The sequence below is a fragment of the Salvelinus namaycush genome, chromosome 8, assembly GCF_016432855.1.
Source record: "Salvelinus namaycush isolate Seneca chromosome 8, SaNama_1.0, whole genome shotgun sequence".
Lineage (NCBI taxonomy): Eukaryota > Metazoa > Chordata > Actinopteri > Salmoniformes > Salmonidae > Salvelinus > Salvelinus namaycush.
The window spans coordinates 28,346,581-28,359,736 of record NC_052314.1 but is presented as its reverse complement, the minus strand read 5'-3'; the positions used below and the strand labels follow the sequence as shown (position 1 = coordinate 28,359,736).

The 13,156-nt window shown below is 42.9% G+C and overlaps 1 protein-coding gene across 3 annotated transcripts; it reads right to left on the bottom strand.

The window, feature by feature from the left end:
• Window positions 1–7: 7 nt before the first annotated feature.
• exoc1 (exocyst complex component 1) lies at window positions 8–12,854 on the bottom strand. Of its 3 annotated transcripts, XM_038999583.1 has the most exons (18): window positions 12,695–12,854; window positions 11,921–12,052; window positions 11,578–11,708; window positions 11,233–11,392; window positions 8,878–9,065; window positions 8,464–8,691; window positions 7,384–7,626; window positions 6,200–6,349; window positions 5,904–6,015; window positions 4,955–4,999; window positions 4,114–4,277; window positions 3,851–3,952; window positions 3,677–3,756; window positions 2,023–2,251; window positions 1,737–1,920; window positions 1,402–1,601; window positions 999–1,193; window positions 660–812 (listed from the first exon to the last, which is right to left on the bottom strand). In XM_038999583.1, exons 2-18 carry the CDS (start codon window positions 12,042–12,044, stop codon window positions 660–662), a joined length of 2,688 nt encoding a protein of 895 aa, XP_038855511.1. In that variant the 5' UTR covers window positions 12,045–12,052; window positions 12,695–12,854. The 3 variants fall into 3 exon arrangements, with proteins under 3 accessions (XP_038855513.1, XP_038855512.1, XP_038855511.1); XM_038999585.1 differs by lacking the exon at window positions 4,955–4,999 and having other exon boundaries at window positions 8–812; XM_038999584.1 differs by lacking the exon at window positions 12,695–12,854 and having other exon boundaries at window positions 8–812; window positions 11,921–12,044.
• Between the last annotated feature and the right edge of the window lie 302 nt (window positions 12,855–13,156).

Sequence of the window (13,156 nt, the reverse complement as noted above, 5' to 3'; positions counted from 1 at the left end):
ATCCATGAAAAATTTGACATTTTAACATTTATTTGGCAATATGGCATTCTGTTGAAAAGTTTGCAATCACACAAAAATATTCCAGTAGAAGACTGACATTCTGTGACTATACAAAAATCAAGACATCAGTGTGATGAAGGGAGCTTTAGATTTTGAGTAGTGTCATACAAGCTAACATTATTTGGCCCACAACCTCCCAATTTTGAAGAGTTTATCATGTACAGGTGATGTGTGTTATAACAAAGGAAAATCACAGACAGAAGAAATCAGTAACATTGTGATCTCTGTGCAAATAAGATCTCACTCACACACACATTTATATAGGAGTCATTTAGCAGATGCTTTTATCCAGAGCAACTTACAGGAGCAATTAGGGTTAAGTGCCTTGCTCAAGGGCACAATGGCAGATTTTCACCTAGGCTTTTCGGTTACCGCTAGGCTACCTGCCCACACACAAAACTTTTTACAACTGTTAATTCATTCCCATCCATACAAGTACTGCAGACAATTTCAAGTGCAATTTATTCAATTTCAATTAATGTACTTTGTATTGGCCACACAGCAATGACAGATTGGTTTCAGTAAATATTGTTTCTTCTGTGTGTGGCAATATGAAGCAATAGAGAGCATGTTTAAAGTTATAATGTGTATGTTTGTAATTAATGGGACTGGGCAATGCTTGAGAAGTACTCCAACATGTCTCCAATGGTAAACTCCATGGTGATACCAGACCCAGGGTAGCAACGGCCAATCAAGCCTTCAAAGTGTTTGTACTGACGAATGAACTCATCCTGCATGGAGTGCCACACCACCTAGTGGAGAAATTGAAAAGTACAACAAAAAAAACGACCAGGATCAACCACTGAAACAACAAGTGAAACTACCAGCTGTTAAGATAACATATCTACAGATCTATAATAGATCAATAAAATAAATTATCATTCTAATAATCTATAATAATAGATACACTGCAAACTTCTAGGTTCTCTGTCACTAACCTGTAACAGGCTCTCCTCCTCACACAAGTGCTTATCCACCTTCTTGTACAGGTTGTCCAGGCCCTTCTTCACCTCCTTGCCGGGGTACTCCTTGATAACTTTACGCAGCTCCTGTTTATTGAAAGCCAGCTGGTAGCTGACCTCCTCCTCACGCACCCCCTGGGCCACACGCGCCTCCACTCCCTCAAAGAAGTGCTGCAAAGCATAGAGGCGTACTTGATCAACTGTGTGCATTTTTTTATTCTGTACATTCAAGTATGCATGCCATGTAATATGTGAAATCACATAATGTGTTATATGTGAAATCACATAATGTGTTATAGTTATCATATAACATGTATGTTACATATAAACATTAATCAAATTTACATTAGCTTTGTCAAGTGTAAACCCCCTCTCTCACATTGAGTTTCTCCAGGGGCTGGCCCAGGGAGTTGATGACGTAGGACTGCAGGTGGTCTGTGTACTTGTGTTTGGCCTCTCGCCTCTCTGTCTCAAGGCAGGAGATCTTCAGGCGGGACTGTGTGGAGAAGATGTGGTGGAAGTTCTCCATCATCACCACGTCCCGGGGTGTCTTCTGACTCTCATTGGCCACTTTCTCCACTGGATACACCCCCAGCAAGACAAACACCAATCAGAGCACAGACTATCAGCCAACCACATTACTCAAAATACACAAAAAACATTCACCAATCATAATATTCGATCTTCCTGACACAGGGCAAGTATTAGACCTACCATTCATAAAGACGGCTCTGATAAGCTTGACATATGCCTTGTCCAGATCCCCTCTGCGCTCTGCATTACGGAAGATGGTTTCAGCCAGCTCAGCAAACTCCTCGAACCCAGTGACAAAGGGCAGGATGCCCACCTTGCTCTTCTTAGAGATCTTCACCTCCTCCATCTGTCTGATCTGACCAGACTGAGAGAAACATGAACAGCTTCACACACACATCCAACAGTCTGTAGCAGTACTAGATACACAGATCAACAGACTCAACTGGTTAACCTGAACTCTACTCACAATGCACTTGTCAAAGTTTCTCTTGACAGTGACCAGCACATTGCCGAGGGTGGTGCTGAGGTAGGAAGTGGGGTCCACATTCTGGGCTGTCCACACGTGGTGACTCATCTTCACCAGCATGTACAGGGAGTGGAAGCTGTCAATCTTGTCTCCCAGGGCGATGAGGCTGTTGAGTTCCGTCTCAATGCTCTGGAAGATCTTGTTCATCATCAATCGCACCATGTCCTTCCTGAGGAGGACCAGACGGGTGATAAGACACAAAACGAAAGATAATAATATGGAAAGAAGTGAAGAGGAGGATAGAAGTGGACCATGAAATATGGTATTTGGACTTGTCATATTTGTAGCATGTTTAGTGCCCCTAGTACAGTGGTCACCAACCGGTCGATTGTGATCTTCAAGGCATTCCTAGTCGATCACCAAACATTTCTGTAGAAAAGCCAACAATAAAGGCTTGTGCTCCTTTTTCAATTTATTTTTTCACTGCTGGCGGGAGGTGCACATGATTCAGAAGCCATGTGCACTGGGTAGGCAAAATGTCCCAATTTTGAACCTTTTCAATTGTCTGAAAATACAAAACTCTGGGAGATCTGGGGCTAAATCAAGTGCGCCTACTGCGCTGGCCAATCGGATAGCTCACAGCAAAGTTTGATACTAGCCTACATGAGCTTTCATAACATTTTAAAAACCATGACTAGAGAGAGACTGAAGAATACAGCAAAGTGCTGCTGTTTTTATGAGTGAGTTCATGTTTAAGTTTTTATTCAGGATTGACAACACTTTTTATTCACCACTATTACAAAACAAAAAACATGCTTCTCCATCCTACCACTTGCGCTGCAGCTGCAATGAATTAGTAGCCAGGTGTATCGATAGCCCTGTATTTTTATTATTTTGTGCATGAGGCAGATGCGGTGCAACTCGAGTTTTGCCATCAGGTGGAAGACTGTGTCTCCTCTGGTCAGTCTCACTGGAGGAAAGGCTTGAGAGAGCAGGGACCGTGAGAGGCGAACCCTCTGCTGCGCTCTCCCTCCGCTAATAATGTGTTCAAAACAACTGTGAACTAGGACATCTCCGACTCGTTTTGAACGGTCATCCAACTCGGAATTCCAAGTAGGAAACTCAGGCATCTTTCTAGAGTTCCGACCTGAAGATCACTGACATGATTTCACCTCGTTATTTTCCAGAGTTCCCAGTTATCTTGAAAGAACCATGACCATCAGATGCAGGTACCACCAGTCCAGTAAAATAAAAAAAGCTAATTATTTGCAAACTATTTCAATTTATACTCAGCTGTGCCTCACAAGTGCTACACCAACTGATCTGTTTTGTTATCAAAGCTTGAGTTTTGAAATATAATATGGTCTGAGAATAAAATATTGTAAGGCCAGGCATATAGCCAATATGCTGTGATAATGTATTTGGCCTACTGCACAAACCTCATTCCTACATAACTGTTTTTATTAGGTTAATGTTAAATTTTTTAAGTCATGTAAAAAAAAAAAAAAAATCTGAGCATTCGATCATGGCTTACTTTTTGACTGAGAAAGTGATCTTGACTCAGAAAAAGTTGGTGACCACTGCCCTAGTACTATTGATGGACATTCAGAGCATACAGTAAATGTCAGTAAGAGATGAGAGGCTAGCTACTCACTCAGTCAATGACATTGAGTGTCTGTGTTCCCCTGGAGGAGGCTGTCTGGAGGGCACTCCTCCATCAGACTCCACTTCTCCCTAATAGAACAAAAAAAACTGTGGTTAATCATTTAGAAGTTACTCATAATCTCACTTGCAAACACTCAGCCAGTCAGACTAGCATGGAATTCACCTGAGCCAGGGTGGGGTGCTGCTGTAGCTTGAAGAACTTGCTGATGAAGTCTTGTTCTGCTAGACAGAGAGGCTCCAGCTCACTAAGAACCTGCTCAAAGATCTACAGAAAGAGAGACACCTACATCAATTGATTAACATAAATAAAACATACAAAACAAATGTCGCATCTAAAACGATAAAGAGATCCACAAAAACCCACGGGTAGTATGTGCAATATATAGACTGTAGTATGGTGCCTATGGCCCTGTCTGTGAGCATCACCTTGTCGAACTTGGTCCTGTCGGCCACATCCAGGTCTGAGGCAGACATGTTGCCCATGTCCAGCAGAGAGGAGGACTGGGAGCGCCTGCTGCTGGAGCCCTGCACTGCCAGCTTATTCAGACTGGAGGTGGAGCCTGTCAGCTTCCCAGAGCTGCCATGCAGGCCTGGGACACCAGAGGGGAAACAGTTGAAGACATGTTCTAACTACAGGCTAAATACTAGTCTCTGGAACATTTCCCTCTCTATAGTCCATGAGACCAAAGCTGCATTCACATGGACTTATTTTCAAAGCAGAGCAACTGTGCTGTTAAAAATAAATAACTTTGTGGCATCTAAAAAAAAGTGTGCCACAAAGCCCACGTGAATATGCATCTTTAAAACATGTTAGTTTAGCGGTAATTACACATAACACGAACAGCTGAAAACAATTGAGAGACAAGAACATATGCAACATTGAACCGTTAAAAGGCGTGCTCGGTGATAAAGACCATTAAATATCTTATTATGGATGTTGGACATTCATTATCAGAGAACCTCGCTGGATACGTTGACTTTGATATATCCTTTTGTATTGTGAATGAGTAGTAGGATCCTATGCCATACAAAATGTACACGCTCATTGTTTTTAAATGTCTGATCGGTGTTAGTTTAGGTACTCTTTAAAAAGTGGCCAGTAGAACGTTCTATGGATGGCAGATTGGGGTTACTCTAGGTGGAGGGCTGAGTGAGGGGGAGGGGGTCCTGGCTGTGCAACAGTATCAGGGACATAGTAGTGGGGAGCGGGTGGGTGTGGGTGGCAGGTTACAGGGGTCTCACTGCGTGACCCGTATGGGATACTTACTTTCCGTTTCCTGTTTGAGAGCACTCTCTTTCCGTGGAAGCGTGGCTGGCGGCCAGTTAGAACGGCAGGCATCAGAGACAGAGACATGTTAGGCTCATGACATGAAGAATGGGGGCACGTTAAGGAGGTGAGAGTCAAAGGTAACAGACTGAAATGCACTGCAGAGGCTGTGGTTGGCCTTAAGAAAGCCTTTTTGAAAGCAAAAGTTTTGCTCATTTTGTTTTCTAGAGAGAAAAGCTAAGACTGAAATTCAGAATTCAGGAAGCAGAGCCTTATATTCCTGCCAAATGAAAGGATCGTTTTTAGAGCATTAAAAACAGTATATTTCAGTTTACTTTACAGGTAAACTTAAATGAGGGATTGCATTCCTCGTGTAATGTTTAGGCTCCCCAGTTAGTCTTAAAACACTAAATTAGTGAAGTCATACTCTGCAGTTAGAATGAGTAGCAGGGTTCACTTTCAGCTCTTCATACAGTAAACAGCCAAATAGGGAAATAACAAATGAGCAAAACACCAGCTAGCAACACTGAGCAGGACAATGACATCACACAGGGGCCTTTCCTAGGCAGTGAAAGCTATGACACAGGAAGCAGTACAGGGCAGTTAACTACATGTAGTTGTGTTTGCTGTTACCATATACTCCAGGAATACCGCAAGGGGAACCATGCAGAAAAAGCTGGTGATGTTACAGTACAGATGGACAAATATTGAACAGAATTACACACACTTACCTCAAAACCAAATCACATAAATACAGTACACACACACACACACACACACCACAAATACAAACCATACGCAAAAGCCCAAGGGGGAAAAAAACAGCACCTAATTGGCTAAACAACACCACAAACAATCCCCACAGCAAACTACAAGCTTTCACAGGGAAAAGAAAAGACAAACAATCACACAAACATCGCACATTTAAAAAAACACTCCAAGGTCTTACCAAACTTATTTCCCTTCCCCTCTTTGGTTGTGCCCGCCATTTTGATCTTTGCCACCTCAAAGAAATCTTTGATTTCTCGTTCATATAATCTGGTCATGTAATCAACATAGGTCTGAAAACAGAGAGAGAAAAATCAATGAATACCTGTCTACTTGTTATGAGACACAGTAAGAGATGATGGTAGGGCTGCTGGTGATGGAGACGTTATAGTAGTGGTAATGGTGATAACAATAGAATATAGCTAGGGCAAGGGCAGTAATGATGATGATGATGATCTTCGAGAGGAAGCCACTCACCCTGGACAGGCCATCGTACTTCTCTCTCTGGGTGTTCTTGAGCCACTCCATGAGCTTGGCGTATCTTAGCAGGTCCCTGTGCAGGGGGCTGTGTTTAGGCAGGGTCAGGTCTGCCGTGTGTTGGGAAAGCGTGGAGCTCTGGTCATGGCCCTGGATGTAGGGAACACAGGTAGTTAACACAGCTCATATAGAGAAACACCCTCTCAAACACTCACACAGGCAGGGAGAGACTTTTTCTTGAACCCTCTTAGTCCATTTAAGGACATCCCCTGCATTCATAGGGACAGTTTGTGTGGCCCGATGGACCACGGAGATAGTACAAGATAGTACAACTGTTCAGATATTCAACCTCAACATCCAAATAACCTCATCGACAAGAACATCCCGGCATTTGTAGATTTTCAAGCTTTTTTTCCTTTCTTCTAGGGCTGCTACCAAGCATGCAGACAAGCAGAAGTATTATGACATGGCACCCCAGCACAGCAAAGTCACAGCAGCACTCTGACACAGGAAGGAAGCAAAGTGCAAGGGGAGCCCAGTCAATCCTTCAATGGAGGTGGTGGAGCAAGGTCTGAGGCGTTTCTGAGGCATTCAGACCCGTTGAGATGAAAGAGAGGAGGGTTAGCTAACTAGTCATGAGCAGCACAACTCATGCGGTCAGTAATGCATTTTGGCAAGAAAACAGGGGCGTGTAGATAAGTAGTAAAGGTCAGCGGTAAGAGGGGAGGGGTCAATGGGGTTGCTGTGAGGGTACTACTCACTGGAAGCGACATACAGGAGGACCTATAGAACTGAGGGATGGTCATTTTGAAGTGACTGAAGTGGTTGAACTGACAGGGACAGAGAGCACAGAGAGCAGAGAGAGCAGAGTGGGGTGGTTCAGAGTGAGGCAGAGAGTGAAGGACAGGAGGACCAGAGTAATACAGGAGGGAAACAGCATAGAGACAGGAAGAGACACGATCAGAGGAAACAGAGCTTAAACTAGGAAGTGGATGAGGAAGACAGAAAAAGCCGCCTGCCAAAGGCAGGAAACTTTCAAATACTATAACAAGAAATGTGTACAGCGCTCTGTTATGCCATATCTAGTCATACATTTTGTTCAATATAAATCTGAATAAAAATCTTGAGACCACGTTTAAATTACCTAGAGGACTAGCGAAGTGTTACTGTGTTGTGTGGATTACCTGGTGGACGAACACGTTGTTGAGGTGATTGGTGAGGCGCCGGGCAAAGGTATCTCTGAGCTCCGTGAACAGGTGCTGCTGCTGTTTCACAGCCATCAGTTTCTCATGACCTGGTCTAAGTGCCACGTTCATGCACTGCAGTAGAGCCTCAGAGGCGTTGATACAGGCCTCGATGCCTTTGGGAGAGGACAAGTCTCCATCCTGTAGGGCCCTGATGTGTCCCTTCGACAAGTCCATATAATTCTGAGGGACAGACATTCATCATTTACATTTAGATTGTAGTCATTTAGCACACTTTTTCACTCAGTCCCCCTTTCCATCATTGGGGAACATCCTCCGTCCCCCCTGTGTGAGCGCATCATGTCTATTTGTATGGGCACAAGCACTGTTCATGACACAAACTGTTCATTCACGACACAAAATGTTGCAGTTTTAAACCTAATTTTCTTGCAATTCTATAACATTTTCCATATCTAATGTTTATTCATGTGATATCTGAGTGACTCAAACATCACAACAAAATCTAGGGGCTAAAAAACCTAGCTAAAAAAACATTAGCTGACATGGGCTAATTGATCTTTATAACTGTCTGACAAGTTATAAATAGCTCTCTAAGGTTTGCAATGAGTAACATGACAAGAGGAACTGATGATGCACTATCCAATTTAGAAATTGCACCTTGTGCATTCTACTATTACGACTTTCAGGAGTTGAAAGCCGGACTGAGTTCCTAAAAATAACCACTGAACCACCGCTTTAGCAGACGCTCTAATCAACAACGTACAGCATCAATTGGAGTTAAGCACCTTGCTCAAGCGCAACTGAAAAGATTTTTCACCTAGTCATCTTGGTCATTCGAACCAGCGACCTTTCGGTTACTGACCCAACGCTGTTAACCGCTATGCTACCTGCCCGCCCCTCAGCATCATTCAACATCATCTCATTAAACCAAACCAACAAGTCAAAGAAAACGCACCATAGCTTGTGGTACTGCATCGTAATCGTACCAAATAGAGGCAAACCATCCAAACAAACCAACAGAAACAGGAACCCTCCCGCCACATCAACCACAATGCTCACCACCAGGAACTGGATCTCGTCCAGCAGCTTGCCATTGTTGGTGTTGCTGATCTGGATGAGGCGGTTGCTCTGGGAGATCTGGTCCATCTGCTCCTTGACGCTCTGCAGCATCTCCTCATAACTGCTCAGCTTGCCCTCGATGGTGTCCACCTCCGACAGAGCCTCATCCAGCAGCTGCATCAGGATGTTCACCTGCTTCTCAGATGCCATGATGGACTGGATGTTGGCCTGGGATTGGGGGGATTATTGGAGGTGGTCACTTTAACTACAATGTTCAGGAAATCACGGTGAGCCAAACCACACTGTAATGTGCTCAACCATAGATCACAAAGGGCAGTAGTCTGCGCATGTCAGGCAACTCAAGTCTATGTTGTCCTCAAGAAGACCCAAGTCTCCATGGCGCTGTCTACTTACCCCATCCAGAACCTGTAGCTCCCTGGAGAGTTTCTCAGCAAAGGCCTCTGCGTTAGAGATGGCATACTCGCACACCTCCATCATGCCTTCAATGTCTTGCTCCTCACGGGCATTCAGCTCTTGGTAGTCATCCAGAGCATCCTCGTCGCCCCCGGCAACACTCTGGCTCTCACCACTGGGGACTGACTCTAAACCAAGGACGAAGAGGATGGTTTAACATTGTGCACAGCGCATACAGTACAGTACACGCACATCCACACAAACAAACGTCACTCTTCCATTTGAACAAATATACAATCAAAAACACATACACTACCGGTCAAAAGTTTGAGAACACCTACTCATTCAAGGGTTTTTCTTTATTTTTACTATTTTCTACATTGTAGAATAATAGTGAAGACATCAAAACTGCAAAAGAACACATATGGAATCATGTAGTAACCCCCCCAAAAAGTTTTAAACATATCAAAATATATTTTATATTTGAGATTCTTCAAATAGCCACCCTTTGCCTTGATGACAGCTTTGCACACTCTTGGCATTCACTCAACCAGCTTCATGAGGTAGTCACCTGGAATGGTTTTCAATTAACAGGTGTGCCTTCTTAAAAGTTAATTTGTGGAATTTCTTTCCTTCTTCATGCGTTTGTGCCAATCAGTTGTGTTGTGACAAGGTAGGGGTGGTATACAGAAAATAGCCCTATTTGGTAAAAGACCAAGTCCATTTTATGGCAAGAACAGCTCAAATAAGCAAAGAGAAATGGCAGTCCATCATTACTTTAAGACATGAAGGTCAGTCAATCCGGAAAACTTCAATTTTGCAGTCGCAAAAAGCATCAAGTGCTATGATGAAACTGGCTCTCATGAGGACCCCACAGGAATGAAAGACCCAGAGTTACCTCTGCCGCAGAGGATAAGTTCATCAGAGTTACCAGCCTCAGAAATTGCAGCCCAAATAAGTGCTTCACAGAGTTCAAGTAACAGACACATCTTAACATCAACTGCTCAGAGGAGACTGTGTGAATCAGGTCTTCATGGTCGAATTGCTGCAAAGAAACCACTACTAAAGGACACCAATAAGAAGAAGAGACTTGCTTGGGCCAAGAAACATGATTAATGGACATTAGACCGGTGGAAATTTGTCCTTTGGTCTGGAGTCCAAATTTTAGATTTTTGGTTCCAACCACTGTGTCTTTGTGAGACGCGGTGTGGGTGAACGGATGATCTCCGCATGTGTATTTCCCACCGTAAAGCATGGAGGAGGAGGTGTGATGGTGCTTTGCTGGGGACACTGTCAGGGATTTATTTAGAAATCAAGGCACACTTAACCAGCATGGCTACCACAGCATTCTGCAGCGATACACCATCCCATCTGGTTTGGGCTTAGTGGTACTATCATTTGTATTTGAACAGGTCAATGACTCAACACACCTCCAGGCAGTGTAAGGGCTATTTGACCAAGAAAGAGAGTGATGGAGTGCTGCATCAGATGACCTGGCCTCCACAATCCCCCAACCTCAACCAAATTGAGATGGTTGGACCGCAGAATGAAGGAAAAGCAGCCAACAAGTGCTCAGCATATGTGGGAACTCCTTCAAGACTGTTGGAAAAGCATTCCAGGTGAAGCTGGTTGAGAGAATACCAAGTGTGTGCAAAGCTTTCATCAAGGCAAAGGGTGGCTATTTGAAGAATCTCAAATATAAAATATATATTTGTTTAACACTTTTTTGGTTACTACATGATTCCATATGTGTTACTTCATAGTTGTGATGTTTTCACTATTATTCTACAATATAGAAAATAGTAAAAATTAAGAAAAACCCTTGAATGAGTAGGTGTTCTACATTTTTTGACTGGTAGTGCATACACTATAGAAAATGTCTATACAAAAACAGAACAGACTAATATTCATATATTTAATATTCAAATATTTAATAAACATCTAGTAACACCCATTCAGAAGCCACTCACTCAATATCCAAATAAGGCAAACAACAACTTTCAAAGATGTGTGAGTCTACTATGAGAATAGTGATTCAACACCATGAAAATCACAATGAAGAGGAAATGGGAAAAGAAGTTAAGTGCTACCAACCTTCCGCTTTAGGAAGCTCTGGCCAGTGACAGTTTAAGAGAGAAGAGTGAGAATAAAGACGTGTTAAGCCACAGAAAGCCACACCAAAGGTCAACTCACAGGTTAAATAGATTTATCTGGAAACACTTCAGGTTGAGTTCAGGAGATTGGGAACAGGCAAGAAAGAAGAGTATCATAGATGCAAGGTACAGGGAACAGCAAGGGTCACTAGAAAAACATACATGCTTTTGATCCTCCCCCATAGTTAGAGAGCTGTCATACCTTCCAGCAGCTGGGAACTGACATTCACAAACTCCACCTTCTTCCGCAGGTAACGCTGGTTCAGCTTCCAAATGCAGGAGATGAAGGAATTCTTCTCAGCTGTGCTGCTGGCCACCCATCGATACACCTTCTCAAAATGGAGGTCAAACTCTGGATTCTCCTGAATGACAAGAGCAGAAGAGATGCCATATGTGAATATCAATAAAATTAGCAGGAGGATGAAGCATATGAGGAAAGGAAGGAAAAGAAGAATACCCACATTAGGAAGAAGAGGGGGAGAGAGAGAGACAAGGTTCTATGAGAAATTACATTCAGGCAGTGAGAGGAAATTACTCTTTCCCTGACCTTGCTGGCATCTTTTGCATCCACTTCAGCCAGATCCCTCAGTTCCCAGGCCATCTGCCGTTTGTAGAAATCCCCTTTGTCTGACTTCTTCACTTTGACCACTCTCACCTGCACCGGCCTCTCTGTGGTGACTGGGGTAGACGCATCAAACAGTTATAATAGTCTAATAATTGGGTAAAAGTGATCTGTGGATCCATTTCTGTAAGCCTTATCAGTGAAATCACTGTTTCTGATGTTAAATCTCTGACAGTGGTTTTCAAGTTCGGAATGTTTACATCATGACACTGGTGAGATGGTGAAAATAGCTGATTCATGTTAGACTTTAAAGGCATTTATGCCACACCTGTGGCACACAGGAAGCAGTTCTTCTTCTTTTTCCCTGCCTTGCAGACGTTGACGATGCTGAGGAGACGCTCATCATTGGGCGTAAAGATGTCCCTCTGGAGGGCGTGCTTGATGGCTGTCATTGTTGTTACTGTAAATACAAATCAGGCAGACATAATACTAGCCTGAAAGCTCGCAGTAAATTCGTCTGCTACAAGAAACTAACGTCCGTGCGCGTGGCGTAGCGTTTGGCCGGAGCAAGAAGTCTGGGTAGCCAGGCAAACTCAATATAATAAATTTTTACTGCAGGAAAACACACACCATTGTATTCCTCCCAGTGGGACACAGACTATGACACTATAATTTACAAGTACAACTATAGTATAGTACCATATTACTCAAGATTTGTACCTGTCTACCTGATCATTTTCCGACCTTCCTACAGTATACATTAACATTATGGTAAGAACGTCTGCACCGTTTACATCACAGTATTGCTGGTCAACGGTGCAGTCAAAATAAGTAAACAACGGTTAGCTAGCATGATGTAGTTAGCCAAAATGGTTCTGGACGTGTCTAGCGATTGACAGCTAGCTATACAGGCCAGACAGTGAGCTACATGTAAACAAAAGGGCCATTCTGTTAGCTATATCGTTCTGCAAAGTGAGGACAGTGTCCTTCAGACAGCTAGCTAGCTGTCTCGAGAAGCAGGCCATTCTTCCTGACTAACTGCTACTAGGTTAGCTAGCAAAGTTGTTAGGCTAGCTTGGTGTCGTATACAGAACATACGTACCTTAAATTGGATGTTGATAGAGAATCTAATGCACTAGGGATGTTCTACACTTAATCACTATTTATTTCCATTTAAACGTGATCTTTTTTTAGTGCTATTAAAGAAAAATAGTAAGCAATCTTCTCCACTGCTATAAAACAGGCAAGAATAACTAAGTACTTCCGGGTCACGTATTTTTGGAGTCCTTTAGAATAAAAGTCCCGTTCTGTATACGTTGTAAATGAATAATGAGGGTGAAATAATGGAAAATATGCACAATTATCTATATAGTTATACTAGTTATCATACATAGAATTATTACAAGTATTTCTATGAAATATTATGTGATATTTTTATAAAAAAATGTTCAACCCTAAATGTTTTTGGTGTGTTTACTTCTATCATGTATTGCACTGTACATACTTTTCTTTTGAAGAGGTAGGGTTTGATGTTTTCAGAAGATGGGCAGGGACTCTACTGCGA